The 22,144-nt window shown below is 33.8% G+C and overlaps 2 protein-coding genes across 5 annotated transcripts; both read left to right on the top strand.

Moving 5' to 3' along the window:
* The first annotated feature begins 1,399 nt into the window (after window positions 1-1,399).
* On the top strand, window positions 1,400-15,317 carry LOC130645902 (tropomyosin-1-like). 4 transcript variants are annotated; one of them, XR_008982759.1, is made up of 6 exons: window positions 1,400-1,606; window positions 7,696-7,947; window positions 11,719-11,789; window positions 13,081-13,219; window positions 13,509-13,647; window positions 14,281-14,351. XR_008982759.1 is itself a non-coding variant. In XM_057452037.1 (6 exons), the coding sequence occupies exons 1-6, from the start codon at window positions 1,460-1,462 to the stop codon at window positions 14,798-14,800; spliced, it is 768 nt and encodes a 255-aa protein (XP_057308020.1). In that variant the 5' UTR covers window positions 1,402-1,459; the 3' UTR covers window positions 14,801-15,317. The 4 variants fall into 4 exon arrangements, 3 of the variants coding, with proteins under 3 accessions (XP_057308020.1, XP_057308013.1, XP_057308030.1); XM_057452037.1 differs by lacking the exon at window positions 13,509-13,647 and adding an exon at window positions 14,712-15,317 and having other exon boundaries at window positions 1,402-1,606; window positions 14,281-14,350; XM_057452030.1 differs by lacking the exon at window positions 13,081-13,219 and adding an exon at window positions 14,712-15,317 and having other exon boundaries at window positions 1,406-1,606; window positions 14,281-14,350.
* Window positions 15,318-16,770: 1,453 nt separating this feature from the next.
* LOC130645893 (tropomyosin-1-like) lies at window positions 16,771-22,101 on the top strand. The gene is made up of 7 exons (XM_057452019.1): window positions 16,771-16,917; window positions 19,765-19,959; window positions 20,055-20,306; window positions 20,495-20,565; window positions 20,930-21,068; window positions 21,462-21,531; window positions 21,646-22,101. Exons 2-7 carry the CDS (start codon window positions 19,846-19,848, stop codon window positions 21,726-21,728), a joined length of 729 nt encoding a protein of 242 aa, XP_057308002.1. The 5' UTR covers window positions 16,771-16,917; window positions 19,765-19,845; the 3' UTR covers window positions 21,729-22,101.
* The last annotated feature ends 43 nt before the right edge of the window (window positions 22,102-22,144 follow it).

Raw genomic sequence — 22,144 nt, 5'->3', positions numbered from 1 at the left:
CCTTATATTTAACCGCGGCGGTTGAAGTAAGATATAGTTGTCCTAATCTGCCACGGTAGTTTCTAGCAGCGAACTTTTTGTTAACTCGAATCAATAATACACTAACAAATAAAACAATCCTTTGCGTTTTTTTCAACCATGTTGAATTTCTCGCGCCAAAATTGAAGTTTGGAAACGACAAGCAGTTTGAAATTAACAAAACGCAAGAAAAGAAATTTCTGTTTATTTTTTTTTTCAATTTTTATTATCCAATAAAATAATACTTTTAACTCGTAAAATATTTTTTATCTTTACTATCCACAAAATCTCAAACAGAAGTTGTGAGTGTTTTCTACAAACGATCGCCTGCCTGTCAGTTAGTTACTTTTGGGTCATGATTACAGAACTGTTGTCGTGACACTATATGTCGCAAATGCCACTATATGTCGCAAACGCCACTATATGTCGCAGATAATGCCACTATATGTCGCAAACGCAACTATATGTCGCAACTTGCAACACTATATGTCGCAAACGCCACATATGTTGCATAAAATGCCACTATATATCGCAACACAATATGTCGCAAGAAAATCCAAAATTGACACTATATGTCGCAAATCCATTTTTTTAAAAAAGATTACTTCCTGTACGAATTTGATGTTGACACTTGGTAGGTACATGTACAGGACATTAAAAGGATTGAAAGTACGTGGCCTAAATTTGGTGCTGAAACTTCTTCCAACTCAATTGTCATTTGAACCTCTGCTTTAAAGGTAAATTAAGATAAATACACAGAAAGGGCACATAGATTGAAAGACGAAAGTTTTAGTTGTTTTATTTACATTTGCGTTTACCCCTTTTGTGCCTGATTTTAAAACGCAGTAGTGTTTAAAACCAGCGGATTACTCCTACGACTATGTTACTACTACGAGCGAGATGGCACCTTCGGTCAAACTCACGCAATTATATTTTCTTTCCTTTATATTGAATTTAATGTTTGTGACCCAGTAATATACGCAACAGGAGTGTAAATGTCACCTGTCCTATACATAATGCGAGCCAAGTTTCTAACAAGTGTGTTTCTTCGTTAAAAAAAACATTTGCGACATATAGTGTTAATTTTAATAAAAATTACTATCTTAAACTTTGCGACATATAGTGGCGTTTTTTGCGACATATAGTGGCGTTTGCGACATATAGTGGCGTTTGCGACATATAGTGTCACGACAACTGTGAAAAGATAACTAAACAGAATACAATACTACTGTAAATAAAAGATATTGCTTTTAAAAGTTATAAAATTTGATAAAACACGTTTTCAAATTCTGATTTTGAATAGGCAAGTGAATCATTTATGAATTCTTCAATTCAGTTTGATAAATCAAGATGCAGCCTAATATTGTATACTTGTGTTTTTCATAACATAAACTTTTTCAAATTGCATTTACAAGGTAGGTTTAATAAAAGAAGACAAAATATGGCTGAAGCAAAAAAACCAGTTGGTTTATTAAAAACTGTACTACTCGATAAGCAGGCCGTGTTGAAGAAAAAGTTAACAAAAACACTTCAAGAAGCAGAACAGGAGGAAGAGAAGCTCAGACTGGTAAATCAAAAAGCCGATAATGTGAGTTTTTTATGTCGGCTTTTGGATGATTTATAAAACACAAATTGTGTACGCAAAACGGTAATCTAATTTAGGGAAGCTGGAATTTTTGACGTTTAAAAATTTAATACTGGAACAACGATTTTTTGGAAAATGGAAAGTATTTTGAACTGATTTGTCATTCACAAGCTTTATAGAATTATACGAGTGCTTGTCATTCTCGACAGATTTGACCAACCTTGCTCTTTTTCTTGGGAAAGTGGTTGCGGTCTGACATTTACTTTACTTTGGTTTATCAATAACGCTGCCAATAAAAACGAAACATCAAAAATGACATTAAAATGGATTAAAAAAACAGCAATCCAGGTCTTAAAAGAAATTTTTTTAAGAAATTGACAGATCAATAAGCGAAATCATGTTACTTAGTAAACTAAAAATAACACTCGAGTAGGAATTATCAACTTAGTTACCAGGCGACAATTATAACGAGTGTGTGAAATTTTGCTAATGACCAGGTGCAAATCGCACTGTTTTTTGTTTCCCTTGCAATTTGAAATTTTATATCTGCACTTCTTTTCTAACATTTAGTAAAATTTCAGAATTATTGAGTAATACAAGCTCAAATTACTTTTAAGACGGCGGAATTTTTTCGCAATGACATAACTTAAATGTTGCGCTATCGTGTCATGGTTGTTCTCTTTTCGAGATCTACAAAAATTACGGTCATCGCAAAGTTAGAGAGATAGAAATGGATCCAACTTGCACTACGTACGCATTCTACACTTTTACACGTTATAAATATATGTACGCTACAATACACAGAAACACTGTGTATTTTTGTCACAGAAAAATCAAAATCTTCTAAATTAAAGGCTGAGTACTAAAATTTTTTGTTAACTTCCTTTTTATAAAAACATATACTAGTTCCCTGGGTCAACAACAAGGTGCGTGGGGCAAACGAACCCTGGGGAAGCAACACACATTGCGTCCAGGGCCGCAAATTCCTGTTTGTCGCTGCCGGTATTTCATCTTTTTTTGTGGCCTATTGTTATTGTCACGTGATCAAAACTGTCCCTGAACAACAAATACAATGGGAGGAGTGCTCTTGACACTATACATATAGGCTGCACATAACACAACCTGTTTTCTAATTTTTTCAAATATACATTATCTACTTGGACAAATTTAACAAAAAATGGATTCAATTAAAAAGAAGATGGCAGCCCTTCGAGAAAAACTTGAAGCTGCCGAAGAACGCGCAAGGAAATCAGAAAATGAGTTACATTGCACAAATGTCAAAGCAGACGAGGTTATTTTTTGTTAAACTGATTTTTTTTATTTTGCTTATGTTTTGTTACAGACCATTATACTTTTGTCTGATTTGCAAAGTAATCTTTTTACTTCCTGAAGTCTTTGTAGACTTTTTTTTCTTTCATTTCTGTAAATATTAGCTAGCTCCAAACAGAGCAGAGTTTTTGTTTATGTAGCTACTATAACAAGGTTAGAAGTTAATCAGAATGTCTAAATAAATGATAAATTGGATATTTAGCCTAGTTTATTTATTTAAGAACCCAAAATTTAGAATGGATTGAAATGTTATTCCTTTTTTTACTTTTCTTTTTTTTTTATGAGGAACTTTTATCTTCTATGACAAAAAAGGTTATCCTTCTTGTTTCACCCATTTAAAACATTTAAGTAAAGTAGCTATATTTTTAGTATACTCCTTTAGAAATATTAAGATGCAACTATACAAGACCTCTGAATACAAACACACAACGTGTTCTTTTGCTGTGTGTCACAGGTGTATACCTGTCTGATCTGTCTCCTGTTGGCGTTGTCAATGTGCGCCTTTGTGGTAGCTTTGTCTATCATATTTGTTTTTGTAATATAGGTTAGTATGTGTGTCCAGGCAGTGGGCAGATGTGAGATTTTAACAAGCAGGAGACTGTATTTTTAACGAAGATAAAACAAAACTTTATACCAAGACATATTATTATTCGCCCTGTTTACACATGCAAATATATTTTTTGCAAATTTTACAAACTTTGTGCAACAAAAGTTGATTATGCTGCTTCAATATTTTTTAGCTCCTGCACAAATCATAAATTTACCTTCAGATAAAGTATTTTTTATTAAGGGGCAGCAGCCATAATTTTCATGTGAAAAATCCATAATAGTTGAAACCTGTTAATGTGCAAATATAAATAAATAGATGTGGATATTTTGCAAGGCTAACCTCACAAATATGAAGAGATGCAGGCCTTAAAATTTCGCCCTGCCGACGTAATTGCCGATGTAAAATACAAAGAAACCATAGTTGTGTCAGCAAAAAAATTGCTGACGTAATTTTGTTGTGAAGTTTTTAAATAATGATCTTGATTTTGTTTGAGCTACTCCCACTTATATTGCGACTACAAAATAATTACATTTGATTTTCAGTAAGTTAAGCCATTATCACTAACTAAAATCACTCAGGCTACAGAAATACTGTGGTACCATTCGATTTGTAATAATGATCGCAAAAATTGTATATCATATTAAAAAGGAAGTCCAGAAGTTCTTTCTTTCACACGACACAGCAGATGTTCTGCACAGACTCTAACAATTGAGTCTACTGTACAGTTTTACTTCATGTTAAACTGTGCCAGTGACAAGCATTTTCGAAGCATGTCACCAGCGACTTCTGCGATATACAACCTAATGATGCCCTAACCTAATGAGTTCATCTCGAAACATAAAAAGCCACTTGTCAGTGAACTATTAACCTAACGAAAGATAGGAAGGTATGTCAATAAGACTTGTATACTCCATTCCCATTTGGCATCGTCTTAGGAGATCAATGCATCGAATTTATGAGAGGTCTAGCCTTAATAAAAAGTGAATGACGAAAGTTATTGCCAGCTGAAAAATTTCACTACAAATTGCACAAATTGAATCGCTGTCATGGAATCAAACTCCAGTTTTCATGCACAAGGTGCGATAACCACTATATGGTGCAATAAACTTTTTTGACAAAAGAATAAATTTCTTGGCACATTTCTTGTTCTAAGTCAATGACTGAGTTAATCTATTACTGTGTGGGTACATGCATGGTTTAGATATTCGGTGCCAAAGAACGATTAAAACAAATTACTGTGTGAAATTGGGCTACTGAGCACATTTCTACCTTATTGCTTAAATGAGACTAACATTCCTAAAATCAAAACGTGGACAGTTCAGTCTGTTCCTTTTTATTAACTTAAAGAAATTTTTGAGAAAGAAGAGTTAGTTTTGTTGGAATAATTTATGGCACAATATTAACTTTGATCTTAATTCTATATAATCTTAAATGTTCATAACATATTAGCATTGAACAAAAAAGTATTTGTTTTACAAATATATACATATTGCAAAGACCAACAATTTGTCAGCTGATGCTGGTGCATCGACCTAGCGTCAAAAGTGCTAGGCCATTCAGGATTCCTGTACTGCCTGCCTGAAGTATGGTTAATAATTAGGAGCATTGAATTGCAAATAAATTTCTGGCAAAAAATCTAGTAAATCATAACATAATATAAAAAAAATGACTCATAAGTTTGTCATCATTTTAGAGTGGTTAGTAATTAAAACAACAATTGGTTACTTGTGTGAAAACAAACAGAAAAATGTTATAACTTAACATATAAAAACATAAAAAATAGTAAATCTCACAAAAAAGGAAAAACAGAAAGTTATTATTTTTAATTTTTTAAGCTTACCTCCCACTTTAAAAAAACCTAATCTCAAAAAACTTATATGTAAACTCATTACACAGCTTCCATAAAAATTGTCAAAGTCCATGTCGTTCTTGGATAACTAGTTATAAAATTTAGTTATATATTCATAAAAACTTTGCTGCATATTAACTCCAGTTATTCTTCCCTTTAAAAATTTCTAATCATTGCAATATTCTGTTTAAATTGGTTAAGTCTGAGGTCTATCATATTCTGCATGGAATGTTGCTGCTTTTAGACATTTTTTCATATTTTTATCATGCTTGTTAACAAATCAATGAATTACATTGTTGTATAAAGACTTTTTATCAAACTTAGACAGCTAATAAATATATATACAGTAATAACCTATTATTCTGTGCTTTACTTAAAATATAAAATCTGTCATTGCACCAACTTTGCAAGCTCGGTTGGCACTTAGACCGCAAGTGATATTTTGCTGCACAGCTTGGGGTAATTGTTATTTTATTACTGTGGTAGGCAAAACAAAAAAAAGAGAATCATATACAATAAAGGTGTAATTCTTCTTCTGTCCAAATAATAGATCAATTTTTTGTTCACCATTTTCTGTTGCATTGCAACATAATGCGTGAAAAAGATATAGTGTTACAGTTGCGCAACAAATAGAAAAACAGATAATTGATAATCAAGTTTGCATTAACAATCACACTTAACAAAACATGCCGTAAACATGTTAATTTGTCTCATCATCATCAGCATGGGTTTGACGGGGTATATTAATGACCCTCTTCCAATCTGATCTAGACTGTGTTAGATCTATGGTCTATTTTGACCTGCTATTTGAAGCCATGACTGTAACACTTGTTCTTTTTAATGTTAAACTAAAAATCAAGAGACAAAAATAATCCTAAGTAATAATGAGGTTTTTTTTACTGTTGTTGCCTGTATAATTTGTTATATGTTTCTATGCTTTTCAGGAAGTATTAATTATTTTGATAATAATTTGGTCACATTATTCAGTCTTGGTCATGAATATTTGCACCCACATGCGGTGGTACGTACGCCTACACTAATACAGGCGTGCGATCAGTATCGCACGTCTAGCTTATGATTTTGGCGTGCAATTATTACATTCAGGAGAGCGGCAGCGCGGGGTTTTTGAAGCATAGTAGTTGGCAAAAAAATTGCCGACGTAATTTTGTTGTGAAATTTAAATGAATGGTGTTATTATGAAGAACGTAAGGTATAGAGAACATTAAAGTCGGCCCCTTTCCTTCATGCTGACACTCTTATGCTTGGCTGGTGCATTACACTAAGACTCGAACAAAAGACGGAGGACCATTTGGAACCATGCCACAAGTCAGTCCGACCTTCATCGTCACAGAGAATACTACGAGAAGAGTGCGCACCCATGCAAGTTAAATATAATCAGAACATGGGAGAGGTTAGGTGGCCTGTACCTTAATACAGCTTTCGGACGAATGTTCTTGTAATGTAATAATACCAAAGAAAAAACATGTTCAATAAAGTTTAAAAAATCTTTTTAAAAAGGGAAAGAGAAATCAAATATGTTTAGTAATAATAATCGAAAAAAATGTATATCGTATTAAAAAGAAGTCCAGAAGTTCTGTCTCCCACACGACACAGCAGGCAATAAGTCAGCCCTGCCCTCGGTTTTGTGAGAAAAGATGTTCTGCGAAGACTCTAACAATTGAGTCTCCTGTACAGTTTTGCTTTGCATTGAACTGTGCCTGTAACAAGCATTTTCGAAGCATGTTACTGGCTACTTCTACGATATTCAACTTAATGATGCCCTGACCTTCAGTTCGTTAATAACATGTGTACAACTTACTTCCTAAGCAGTTTATCTTAAAACATAGAGAGCTAGTTGGGACAGAACTATTAACTTAAGAAATACACCATCTGGAAGGTAGGTCAATAGGACTTGTACTTCATTTCCATTTGTCATCGTCTTAAGGAGAGCAATACAAGGTTAATGATGAAATTTTTGCCAGCTAAAAAACAAAAAAAATATTGTCGACGCAATACAGACGCAAAACATTTGAAATGTATCTCACGTCAGCAATTTTAATGAAGGTGGGTATTTAATAGAAATACATTTTAGAGATACATTTTAACACGAAAGAACAATTATGTATTGGGTAAAGTCTGGGTAAGGGATTACTCTAAAATAGCTCAGTTCTGCCCGGCGTGTGTACGAAGTAGAACAAGGCGTGTGATAAAGAGCACGCCCGAATTTCACATGGCGTGTGCGGAGGCAAGCGCGTGCGATCGCACGCCATTAATGACCAAGACTGATTATTATTTTGATATACTTTTAACTAACTACTAATTGTACATCCAGGTAATCTTTTTAATGTGTGTGTATTTTTATAGGCTGAAGAAGAAGTAACACGACTACAAAAAGAACTCGCAAATTTAGAAGATGAACTTGATACTTCAGAATCGAAACTGTCATCAATGACCCAACGTTTACAAGATGCAGAGAAACAAGCCGATGAAAGTGAACGAGCTCGGAGAGTGTTGGAAAGTCGAGGTCAGACGGATGACGATAGATTAACAAAATTAGAAAGTGAATTGCATGAAGTGCTTGGGAAAAACGACGAGGTTGAAAAAAGATACGAACAGGTTTACTAATTTATTAGTTTTACTTTATATTGTTTTAAACATGACAGGGGCTGATCCAGAAGGTTATTTTGGACGTCGATAGCCCAGGGCAATTTTTTTGTTGAAAATTTGCTGGATTTTCTAGATTGCCTAAAAGAGCCTCACCTGGAAATTATAGAAACTCGACAAAACTGTCATAATACAAAACTGAACTATATCTACCATATTTTTTTCATGTCTCTTTCAAGGAATAAAGTTTTTATCATACAGAAAAAGGACAACAAAAATATACATGACTTTAGCATATGCATCGTCTTCTTTTTTAGTATAGAACCTAGTTTCTTTATGAAAACATATGAGAAATAAATCAGCAATTTTAAAATTATGTGTCTCTATTTTGGGTGCCAAAATTAGATGTCCCGAAAATCAGTATGCCAATGTCCAAATTGACCTGGATCAGCCCCTGCATGATAATTTTAGAATCCAATATTAAAAAAAATGTTCTAACTCCTGTCATGAACAGCAAGTGAATTTTTTCAATTGCAAAGAATACTGAATATCAAATAATCTTGGCTAACCTTTAAATAAAAAATACATATCGTAGAATTTAGTGAGACTATACTGGTTGTGTATCGTACAAAGATAAATGTCAAGCTAGCTTCTGATCACAATGTAATGTTGGCGAACTGGATTCTTTAAAATAAAAATAAGACTCTGTCTGTCAGTGTATAATAAGATGAATTTGGGATATAAGTGGACTGCCATTGCATTATTTATTCATATTTTAAGTAAACAACTTTTGTTTGAAAGTAGCAATTACTTAGAGTGAAAAAAAAAGGTTTTGTAATATTACTTGTAATAATACTTTGTATAATGCACAGCATGTTATATGCTTTCCCTTAATTGTTTGCGTAAGTTTTCGAATGCACAGCATGTTATATGCTTACAGTTAATCGTTTGTGTAAGTTTTCGAATGCACAGCATGTTATATGCTTTCCCTTAATTGTTTGTGTAAGTTTTCGAATGCACACCATGTTTTTTATTTATTTTTTATTTTTTATTTATTAACTGTCTTTTTAATATTTTACAATGGCTATTCGTCCTATTAAAATAATAATAATATTTAAATAAAGAAATGTTATTCTATAAAGAATAAGACACTGTAAATTGTAGACAAGATTAGCAGAGTTCAAAGTGGCGAAGGATTGAAAGACATCGATATAATAGATTCTGACAGAGAATTAAGACCAGAACATATGAAAATGAAAATTATACACCAAAATATATATAATAAAAATATACATATATTAAATATATTTATAAATCGATGGGCTTAAGAAATAAACAAAAACAATCGAGCAAATGAACAAAGTTTGAAGTACAGCAGAAGGAATCAATCAAAGCATAAAGTATTGCTCATGGATTGGTCTCAATCGGTCAGTAGATGTTAAGTTAGGATATTGACAAATTGTCGATTAAAACTAGATATGTTGCATAATAAAAATCGCAAGAATATGGTCTAATAAATATTTTTTCAAAAAAGTACGAAATTTTTGTGATCAGGTTCCTCCCTGATAGTTTTGGGAAGATCATTTAGAAGGTGACTTGCCTTGCCAAGAAACAATTTCTCCGACACATTGATTTCATACTTAGAAATAACTTCATCAACATTACGAGTTCCACGTCCAGCAATTCTTAACTTGAAACCTTTCAAATACGAACTCATCCTGGTGAATCGATTTGTGGGCAAGTTTTAAAATTTTAAAGTGTATTTGTTACTAAATCAGTAGCCAACCAAGTTGTATTACATCCTTGAGCGTGGAATATCTCAGCGTTACAAAAGACGCAATTCTGTATAATAGTTTATCAAGTTTTTTCAGCTAGAATAGTGGCAGGTTCCAAAAAAATGAACAGTAATAATGTATTTTCGAAATTGGAAGGCCTTCTGCCAGTTGCTTCTGCAAACGAAGACAGCGAAGAACGTATAGTTTCGCATAAACTGACGATAACATCAGTATAGCAGCATTGTTGGAAAAGCCTATCCTTCGTAATTTAATCAACAGGGTTTTGTAATCGACAGTGTCAAAGGCTTTTGAATAGTTCAGGAATGCTGCTAGCGTGACCTCGTCTTTGTTCATCGGGCCAACAATGTCGTCTCAAATCTTCATTAAGAGTGTTTCAGTCAAGTGACGCTTGCGGAAACCGGACATTGTTTGGTGGTATAGATGGTTCTGTTCGATATAATCAACGATCTGTCTTGCCATTAAACGTTCGACAAGCTTTGATAAGATCGGTAAAACAGTGACAGGTCTGAATTGGTCTGGAGTAATGGACTGTTCTGTTTTTGGAATTGGTGTTACTTTGCCGATTTTCCACAGCTGATTTACCTCATTAAATTGAGGGTGTTTTCAGCTATCCCTGTGTTGATGATGTGAGTAAGTGGGGATGCGATGTGGTCAGCAATGGGTTTGATGAGTGCTACAGGGAGGTTGTCGTAGCCAGTGGAACAGTCGTTTCGAAGATTTTTAATTTCTCTAAGCACTTGATCGTATGTGACAGGACGAAATTGGAATTCTTGGTCAGCTTCAGTAACGAGGTATTGAAGAAGGAGTTGAATTTCTTCTTTAGATGTTGGTTGCAATCCAAGGATTCTGGGTGCCGTAGATATATAGTGTGCGTTTAGTTCGGAGGTTTGGATGTTTATAACGTTTTTATTTGGATGGAGAAATCGGTGGATTAGTTTCCAAACCTCTTTAGGCTTTTTCGATGAAAGAAGTCTGTGGTAGAAAGTCTTTTTGGTGTATTTTATCTGTCTTTTTAGAGCGTTTCAAGCATTTCAAAATTCATTCCAGTCGGCATTCAACTGAATCTGGTGGGCTAAAGTACGCTTTTCGTGACAAGTTTGTTGTAGGATTTTTAAGTCTTTCATCCAGGGTGCCGGAGGACGGGTGACCTTGATTCTCTTCAACGATGCGTGACGTTCAATGCACTCAAAGAGCAGATGGTTCAGTGTGCTTAGGCTGTCATCGGTACTATCAGTTGCATAAACGACATTGAAAGGGGTGGTTGCAGTGTCAGCAACATGCGCCGACAGGTCAAAATTTCTCATGTCACGAATGACCTTGTACCGTGGTTCAAATCTGGCTATACGAGTATTGATGCAAGCAAATACAGCATCGTGGTCGCTGATTTCTGGTGTTGGAAGAACTTCACTTTGCAGGAGGAGTTGTTCAAAATGTGATCGATTAGGGATAATCCTTTTCGTGATGGAGAGTTGACATGCTGAGTGAGGTCGAACGATCGAAGGGTTTCAGGGTAAGAGTCTTTAATTTGAGAGTTCTGCAAAAGATCAGTATTAAAGTCATCTGTTATCACCACATTTCCTGACCAGTCAAGAGTAGCGTTTCCAATGATGCGGTCGAAGTTTTCGAGCCATTCTGCTTTTTCTTAGTGTGTAGTTCGGCTGGTAGGCGACACAAAGGAGTAGCTTCGAATGTTTGTTTTTCCCATCGATTTCAACCCATAAATGTTCGAGAGCTGGATTGATATTGACGATATCCTTGCGCAATTTATGCTTTATATTATCCTTGATGTAAACACCTACACCACCACCACGCTTGTTATGCTTACAGTTAATTGTTTGTGTAAGTTTTCGAATGCACAGCATGTTCTATGCTTACAGTTAATTGTTTGCATAATTGTTTGTGTAAGTTTTCGAATGCACAGCATGTTATATGCTTACAGTTAAGTTTTAATTGTTTATTTCTTTCAATATTTTTTTCTTAAATTAAGATTGCTGAAGAGATTGACGAGTTAGAAAGCAGATTGGATGAAGAAGAACAGAGATGTGTAATTTCTGACAGGTATGGGTGCATGTATATATTTTTTGTCTGAGTTTCGTAGATGTGTTGTTTTTTCTGCGTGTATTTGTTGATCAACATCCTTGAAGGTGCTTGCTATGACAAGAATTCTGAGCATGTTGTATTTCATTGTGTATACGGTAATGATTCCAGTAAGCAACTATTTTGGTGAAGCATAATAGGATATGGGCGCTTGTTAGAAGATGGGCACTTCTTTGAATATCTGTACTTAATAAACTTTGAGACATTTATATGGCGGCTTAGTCAAGAGGGCGCATAAAATATGTTGTTTGCTTATTCGAGTCATTACAGTATCTACGTTTTTTTGTTTTGTTGATTTTCATCTGCCGACCAAATTTACTTGTTTATGGTCATATGTTGAATAGTAGATATTATCTGCACTTTTTATAAAAAAGTGATTTAAGTTTCAAAACCAGCGACTTTATAAACTAGTTAGATTCATAGACCAAGCGAATTTGTTTCTTTTGTAGTAAAAAAAATTATACTTGCAAAAAAACTTTTAAAGCCAGCTCTTTCACTATTATTCTTATAAAAAACGTGTATTTCAGTAAAAAAATTATCATCAAACTACAATCTTGGACAAAAATATTTGGACAGTTTGGAGTATGTTGGGTAAATTTTATATTTTTAAGTCAGGTTGATGTCGGAGTACATTAGTTAGGTATTCTAACATAAAGCTCGTTACAAAAAAATGAATGTGTAAGCATTATTGTTGGGAATGGACTTATGCAAAAGTAAGCAACAAAAAGAACAACAAAATATTGCTATCCTAACCACACAACCAAGATTTTAAGTCTCAGACTGTTTTTACAGGCTAAGAACATTAACAAGTTCACAACGTGTGAGTGGGGAACGTGTTTTGCGGGATGAACTTAATTTGGCCTTCTGTCGCAATATATTTGTCAAAGGTTGTAGGTATTTGTTGTTTATACATGCTGTATATAATGTTGTCAGTTTTCAGACTCACCAACAAACTACTAACGTCCATTCATGCATGCAAAACCCTAACTGAATCCATCACAACAAACGCATACTAACTTCACTTACTAACTCCAATACTCTTTACGTGCAATCCGTTGCAGACAAACTGTATATCCAGAAACAAAGCTTCGCTATAACTAACAGTCCTCTGAATTGGTAACTTTTGTTAAAACTCTAAAACCATACGCTTACAATATAAACTAACCGAAAAAATGCTACATTCCGTTTTATTTTCATAAAACGGAAATGCACACGCATATTAACAACAATTTTTATTGCATTTTTCGTAAAGCCGTGTAAGAGAATTGGAAGTTGAAATGGTTGAAGTTGGTAATAGTTTGAGATCGATGGAGATGTGCGCGTCACAAGCGCAGTCCCGTGAGGAACATCTCAATTCACAATTGCATGGAATGAGTCAGCGTTATCAGGAGGTGAGAACTGACCGCTTGTTTGTGTAAAGCCAAATCTTCCCGAGACAGAAAATACCGCCCAACTAATCTTAAAAATATATTGAAAATTGACTGGTAAATAAAAATTACGGGGTAGGAAGAATAATTTAAAACGGTATTCTCTGCTCACAGGAGATTTGGTTTTAAGCCATGATATGGAATGTTAGCTACTACCGCCATTCAATGTCCAAAACACGAGCAGTGCTAACATTTATATGATGGCTATATTGCAGATCTCACCGTCGGTGCACGTAACATGCTCTTATTTCAGTCGAGTGCGAGAACTAGACGTGGAGATTGTCGAAGTAAGTAATGCGTTACGAACGATGGAGATCAATGAGATGGAGGCTTCTGAGCGAGAGGAACAACTCTCTTCGAAGTTGAACGAGATGGTGCAGCGTTACAACGAGGTAAACCAGCTCTTCTCAACTAAGCAGAATGCTTAGAAAGTGGCGTATGAAAACAGAAGCACGAAGTGGAAATCTTGACTAGGATATGTAATTCATAAGTGTGACAAAATGTTATTGAAGCTGGAAATACCTGCGTATCCTAAATACCTCTATTTATATTCTAAAGGGTTTTAAAAGAAAGATGTGTTTAAAAGAAACTTAGATTACTACGGTAATAAGATATTTTTGATCAGGGCTTAGGACACTTTCTGATGGTTCATCTGGGATAAGAAATATAAAGTAGTCTGTCAGGAAGTGGGCAGTTGTAATTGCGTGCAGAGTGTCCTTTGATATTTAAAACTTGAAGTAAGATTTTTTTCTATTACGGGCATTTTTCAATCTGAGGTAATATTTTTTTGTTCGGAGCTCTACTTTATGTTTTTATAATAAAGTCGGAGGCGACAATACGTAACGCATTTTATGTTGGAAATTTAACATTCTGACGTGTCAGGCCAAGAACCAGTCTAGCGAACGGAAAGATTTTGTTCGCAACCTTGTTCACATTCAGCCTCTTTAACCTGCAGACCTGCTTGTAAACGGAGGAAGTAACTTTTTCTTTCTGGCTATTTTCTTGACATTTTTTTTTTCTTGTAGACTGAAGAAAAAGCGAATAAGTATGAGCAACATACGAAGGAGCTGGAATCTAGTTTGAATGACTTAGAAAGTATGCGAAGTTTACTTCTTGTGTTTTTTTCTAGTGCTTACCTATGCTTGCAAGATGGGAAGCATAGGTCTTGCTTTTTTACGTGTATTATCAACGTGCAGTAAATTTATAAAAAAGAATGTGAGAAATTAAAATTCTAAAAAGTGAAAATTTTAAATCTGCGATAACCTTTTCAAATTTTTGTTTTAAGAAAAGCGAAATTGGAACCTGAAGTTTCAAAATTAAACACACAACTGATAACCTTTGAAAACTTGAATATTTTTTTTACATTGGCTTTCCACCAAATATTCTGGTAAATCATATTGTCTTAACAAGTTTCAGGTAATGAAATCCAATCTCATATTGAACTGTTTTTTTGTAGGGAAACTTGAAGAAGAAAGAGATAATTACTCGAAAGTAAAGGCGGATCTGGATGCTTTGTTGTCAGAAATTCAAGATATGAATATTTAAAAACAGCCTTGTTTTTGGTCGCACGTGACGTATTGTTGTTTTTGAAAAGCTTCACTTGGTACACTGTTGGACTATTTCAACTTTTGTTCTTACTCCCGTCAACGCGATGTTTAGAGAAGAAAACAGTATGTACATGGAATATATTTTCAAGAATTTGTTAATATTATTTATGTTAATTCTGATGTTGAGTTGTTTAAAAAAAAAATACATGGGGAATAAAAAAACCTTCCAGCGTTGTCTTTTTGTTCGTACGATGTTGCTAGTCAGCGGTCCGTAGTTTCTTATCTCTACTTGTATCATCTACGAAGCTTCCGCAACTTTACTACTTTTTTAATAAACAGTAGGTATTGCTTTCTTCCGACTAATATTTTGACTTGTACTTTCTTCTTTAGCAGCCTTTTTATCCGCTTCTAAATATATATTTTTTGTGAATATGAGACATGTGGAAATATCGGTGTATTGTATTCCAAAACTAATGTATTGCTTCTTATTTGTATATATTATATATTATCGATTATTTATAGGCCTTGTTTTTCTTTGTCAGAAGAATAAAAATTAAAGTTGCACAGGTTTGTGCGCGAAACAGGGCCGTGAATGCTTTTTAAAAAGCGAAATCTAAAATTTAATTTGAAGTTTAACGTATACCTCTCAAGAACTTAAGAGCTAAAGAACTAAAGAAAGATATTCAAAGTATCTAGCAATTCTTTAAGCCGACTTTTCACTTATACGAATCTGGTCGAATCGTTCGACGTCGATTGATAGCGATTGCCACCAAAACTGTTTTCGCTCATATTCGATCGAATGCAAATTTTAACAATAACAGAGCCTTATGAGAAAACAAATTTTAAATTTGTTAACATTGATGAGTATTGTGTGAGACAAATAGATAACAAAGTAGCCACAGACATGCATTGCGAGCAGTTTTCCATGACACTAACTGTAACCTAGCATTTTGAAATCATCGTTTTTGAGTGCTGATAACAGAACTACCCTGTTTAATAAGGTACAAAAATCTATTATTTTTACAAATATATCATTTTACAATATTATTTTTAGTTGGTTTCGCCAGTACGCTATAACAGTGGTTTGTTATCTTTTAAGTGATCTGAAATTTTAAGAAGCTAGTTTGTATTTCTTACAAAGTAGTTTCAACAGGCTAAAATTCGTTTTAAAAAACGAAATAAATCAAAAATAGTTGTTTTTATTGATTTTTACGCTTCATCTAGGTTCCATTTCAATGTTGCTATTTTTTACTTTCATATTTTTCTTTCGTCTTTTGCTGTAAGTTGAAAATAAGCATACTTTCTGGGTTTAGCCTGGATGTTTCTTTATTTAAAAGGAGATTTTACAGCAATTTATTGAGTTATTATCAGGATGCAACTTCGTGTTAAGAAATATTCCTGTATATTTTATTTGATGATATTAGAATCCTGACTGACTGGGATAAGTTTTAATTCGTGCGATCACGCTCTCTTCAACAAATTGTCATATTTTAAAATGAAAAAGATTCAAAGAAGAAAAACTGTCCTGATGGGAATTTTATAACACCAACACAGGGGTCCCGCAAGCAGACAAATTTATGATGCAATCACTGGATCTGGTTAATTTGGACGCTGCACTAGGCTTTCTCAATCATCAAACGAAGAAAACCATTTACAAACCGTTAACTTTTTCTATGCTAAAAAGACTTTATCACTGGGGTAACTTTTGTCCTAAATATATGCAATACCGCATTCTTGTTACCAACCAGAGTCCCTCAAGAGCCATTGCGCCAAGGAGCCAGATCTTCGTTCGGCGTCATTCTAGGCAAAATGCATGGGTACGAGATTGCGATGAAAATCGTGTTGTGCCCCCAATTTTATAATCTCAAGGGAGAAGTGCTTTAACGGTGGAGTGTAGTCGGCCGTTTTCGCCATATTTGACGAATTTTTATGTACCAATATGATTGGTCTAGGATTTATAATAACCAATAAAATTAGCCGAAAGATAAATGATTCATTGTGCAAGATTTTCGGGATATCGAGAAAAAAAATTCGTTTATTTCCCTTGGGTGTGTTGACTAAACACTGTGAGCGAGTCAAGGAAAAAGAACATTCGCAAGGTGGAGCTAGAAATAGGTAGGCGGTGGTTGCTTGGTGTTTTTTTTAATTTATAGCTTAGGCTTAGTTGTTATTTTCTTGCTTTTTGTCACCTTGGGGAATTTATGTTTTTACGCATTTGTGAATATTGCCCTAAAGTTTCTATGTTTGATGTGTTTGCCTTCATTTTTTACAACGTTTCTCGAACTAGCTAGCTAGCTAGCTAGCTAGCTAGCTACATCGTTGAACAAGATATTAATCTATCTACCATGTTATAATCTTTGGTAATATAACTAACTAAGACCTTGGTATAATCTCGTTTTTTGTAGCTATAATAATTAAAAAAGCTAACTAAACGTTTCATAATCTCTATTTAGCATCTTCTGTATTTGAGAACAACAGAATAACATAATGCAATTAGTATGCTTAAAAGTTGCACAGTTAGATGTTTGCTACTAGGAACAGGAAGTACAATTTATAAGTTTGTTAGGAAAATTTACTTGACTTCATGACTTACGCTATCTAGCTACACTAAATTTTTTTAACTCTTCTAATGGCCCAATACTTATAATCATACCTGCACAAATCTCATACAGGCATCAAATTTGCCTAAATATTTATGGAATTGCTATATCAAAATGACAACTTTATGTGCCTAGCATTTAAATGGATATTTGTACATTTACATGTGACTATTCTTCCCAATCTTAGAGTACCGAGCAATCTTTAGACAAGAAACCATGGGGTAGTCTTGACTGGAAATCATATTTGGGGTTTTTAAATGTAAAGCAAATTTGTCAGTACCTTGACCCAGTGAAAACTTTACATATAATAAGAACATGACATGAGGTAACATTGATTGACAAACTAAAACACAATTATCCCCAGGCACTAAAATAATTGCCATTAATAAGTGCCATTAAGCTTGGACAAGCCTATCTTAAACACAGTAAAAATAATAGCTAGCAGCTAGTAGAGGTGTTTCAAGATTGGACAGAACATGGACAAAACATGCTTTGACTTAGAAAATCACAAAGCACAATTTGCAAACTCTTACATTTTTTCTCAGATTACATTTATAGCTGCTACAGATAAAATCATAATTAAGTAACAACAGTGTTTAGCGTTTTTTGACTAAAATGTTATTATTTAGGCACCATAGAAGTTTTTTTACATTCATTACATCTGTGAAAATCATGATATTTTACTAGCCTTGGGAAAAAAGAATTTTTATAAGAAATACCTCTAAAAATTGGGAATTCCTAGAAATTTTGCACTAATAAAATTTTGTTCTGAAAGCTTCAACAATTTCATGCTAAAGAAGAAAGGAGCATAAAAAAGACTTGCAATCTATGTACTGAAAATTGAGTTTTAGTTATTTGTTGACACTGTGTTAGGCTGTTACAATTCTGGGCAGGCTTAAAGACTTTACAACCAGACCAGACAAGGCTGTATACGAAACATCATCTTATTACCTGGAGAAAGACAATCAAAAACAACTAAAGGGCTTTCTAAAATAATTTGTATAGAAAGATAAAAAATATTAATAATGCAAGATTTTGTTTTTATTGTTTCGAATACTAGTAAACATCCAGTTATGAAACTAGATCAAGAAGGACCAAACTATCTTCTCACTAGGAGAAAAAATATTTGGTATGGGTTCAAAAAAGGGTTTCTTTTTGACTTAACATGACTTTTTTTTGGCATGTAATTCAGTGCTGAAATTTTGTGACTTGTAACTGGGGCTTGATATAAAGAAATAATTTTTTGGAAAATTTTTATACTTTGCAGGGCATAAAAATACCCAAGGGTTGTTTCATTTTTCAGTAGGGTGTAAGTTTTTATAAATTTTAAAAAATGCTATTAAAGTATAGTTACATATATATCTTCATTACCAGATGGTTACAGGGATAATATACAGACCAGAAAAGACATGTGTGATCACAATGATTTTATTATATTTACTGTGAAGAATAAATTCTAAACATCTACCAAGTTTAATGACATGAACATCAACATCTGATCTTTTTACCTTAATAACTCAAAATCTTTTTTTTCTAGTAATATATATTGTCAGTAATGCTTGAGAAAATTAAATTTCAAATGACCAATTTTAGGCATTTGTGACATCATCAAACTGATTTTTTACCTTACCCTAAGTAGTTAAGGATTTTATAGCCTGTGTGCAATATATGTGTTTATTTACAGTACATCAAGATAACTAAGAATCATTTTAAAAAATTGTTTTTTTACCATTTGTTTGTTGTGATATGCTAATTGTTTTCTAAAAAAAAGACATTTTGTAAGGTTTGATTTTAGTGCTGTTAATTGTGAAGTGTACATTATTATTTTTTTCTGAAATGTCAACACAATGAATTTAATGACTATATGTGTACAAAGGTTTGTTTGCTTGATTTCTCATTGAAATAAATTGTAAATATTTTACATAATGCACTATAACATTTTAATCTTTTAGAAATTTTATTTTGCACTGTTGAATGTACCCTGTCTATTATTTCTAGGAGGGGCCATGGCTTAGAGGGAGAGTCCTAGAGTATTTAATGCTCGTTTTGACCTACGCAGACCCAATTAGGGCCTGCGCTCTACTAGACAACTCCCGGCAACATCCAACGGCCCACACATGGAGCCATCTCCCCAATTTCCCTCACATGGATTGGGTTAACCAGGGGCTATGGTAACATTCACTCGCCCATGTTGAATCGCCGTCAAGAGGAATCGAACCCTGGTCTCCCGCACAGAGTACGAGAGCTATAGCCACTAATCTACGGCGCCACAAATGTTATTGTAATAATTAGCGGGATGTGAAAATGATCTAAAATTTTACTCTGTATCTCTTAAATTAACTTTTTGGTTTTTTATGTTTAGGCACTAAGTCCTAATAATCTCTGTCACCTTAAATCTTCCTACACATACATATATATATATATATATATATAAACCTGGAAAATGGATGCAATCAAAAAGAAAATGGCCGCTATGCGAACAAAACTTGAACAAGCTGAAAGTCAGGCACAGAGAGCTGAGGAGGAATTAGATGCTACAAATCAAAAAGCAGATGATGTAGGTTTGCTTGTTTAAAAAAAATAATTCTGCAGAAAAAGGTTTCCTCTCATTTTATCTTCTATTTATTTATTTATTTATTTATTTTTTTGCAGACTGAAGCAAAAGCTGAAGAACTCCAACAAACACTGGCTGCTTTGGAAGATGAACTAGATGCTGCTGAATCCAGGCTAGCTGCTCTCACAGGCCAGTTAACTGAAGAAGAAAAAAAAGCTGAAGAGGCACGAAGGGCACACAAAGAACTTGAAAATAGAGGACAAACAGATTACAGTCGACTTAACCGACTTGAAAAAGAGTTGGAAGAGCTTAATGCTAAAAACGAAGAAGTTGTTGAAAAATTTGAAATTGTGAGTATATGATATTATATTATATTTATTTACGCATAAAGTATTAGCATATTTCTTACCTAAATAAAAGTTAAAAGTTTCTTAACTCTTTAAAAATTCGTTGCCTCAATCCAGGCCACTTAAACATTTGGTGATCACTCAATCGACAGCTTTGTTTCAAACTAGATTTTCCTTTTTTTGTACTTCAGATAAGTTCAGAATTAGAGGAAGCCGAAAGAATACAAGATGAAGAAGAAGAAAGATGTAGTACTGCCGATGCGTACGTATTTTTTATTATTATTAGACGATTCTTTCTTTTGTGAGATGTTTGAATAAACGGTTTTTACTGTGTCTGACAAATACTGAAAGTGCAGGTACATCCTACCTTTGGTGGTGTTTTTAGTTTAATTTGATGCCAGTTGAGAAATAAAAAAAGGCAATCCGCAAAATTTAATCCCCTCAACCGCAAAAATGATAATTTCTCCCAATAAAGTATATGCAACTGAGAAGAAATTGTTGCTCCAAAGAAAGCTCTCCTTGACAAGAAGGCCCGAGACAGTTCGTGTGTTCTGGTTAGGTTATTAAAGAATTTACCTAGAGGTGGAAGGACGTCTTAATTTCAACTTTTAATTGTTGCTTTTCAGTGAGGTAAAAGCATTAGAAGTTGATGTTGTGCAAGTAGGAAATTCACTGCGAAGTATGGAAATAAACGAAGAAAAAGCGTCAAAAAGCAACGTCAAGACGGTGGATAAATTAGAAGAGATGACGGATAAAGTTGAAGAGGTAAGTTGCTACGAACTTCTCCACCTCTGTTATGTGTATCACAGATATGCCCTACACTGTACAAATATGCCCCACATTGTACAGATATTTTCTACACTGCACAAGTCTTTCCTAATTGACCACAAATTTTGTCCGTCTTCGTTTTATAGCTTTAAACAAAAATGGGGGGTGCAATGAATATTAGTGCAGCGTCTAAGTATGGCACGCTGGAACATGTGGGCTCTCCCTAATCACATAAAGTCCTAAAATTTCTAAGAGAAGATTTATTAGTTACCATAAAATTAAAAACTGTTTTTTTTATTGAGAACTGCTTTTAGCATAACTGAGACTGGAGAAAATTAATTTACTTGGTGATCTTGCACTGTATAACGTTTGTTGTTGTTTAACTTCCAGGTGAAAAATCGAGCTGACGAATCTGAAGCAAAAGCTAAAGATCTGGAAGCCGAATTAGAAGATGTCGAAGGTAAGATCTTAATTTTTTTTTATATGACCAGATCTAGGCCGACATATGAAATTATGAAATCTTTAAACGTTTCAAGTTTTGCAAATTTTTCATCGAGTCATTTCTTCTTGATAGATGAACTGAACAACGTAAAAGACGAGTTCAAAAAAGTAAAGGATGATTACGATGCAACGATCGCCGAACTTTCTGAGCTGTAATCACACAACGATCGCCGAACTTTCTGAGCTGTAATATCACACAACATGTAATTTATCGCTTTGTATTTAAACAAGGAAAAGAATCGAATGAAAATTAATCAGGGGTGGGTCGAGGGATCAAGTATTTTTTTTTCCTTTTTTTGAATAATATAAATTTATATCAGATACTTTTATAATTTTCAACTTTTATTTAATTTATGTCAATACGAAAGAATATAAACGAAAAAGTCTTTTTCTGTGGCGAAGGTATATATTTTTTCGAAACAAAAACTTCGTAATTCGTTCGGTCACGTATAAAAAGTATATTACTCTATTTTGTTGTCTTGTTTTTAAAGTGAAAAAACTTTTGTAGAAAAAAATTCAAATTTGTCAATTACGTTAGTTGTTTTTTGTCTATTGTTCGATAAAAATGAACA

This window comes from Hydractinia symbiolongicarpus, chromosome 1 (assembly GCF_029227915.1).
Source record: "Hydractinia symbiolongicarpus strain clone_291-10 chromosome 1, HSymV2.1, whole genome shotgun sequence".
NCBI classification, from domain to species: Eukaryota; Metazoa; Cnidaria; class Hydrozoa; order Anthoathecata; family Hydractiniidae; genus Hydractinia; species Hydractinia symbiolongicarpus.
Note: the sequence above shows the minus strand (reverse complement) of the source record. Positions and strands in the feature narration are given on the sequence as shown.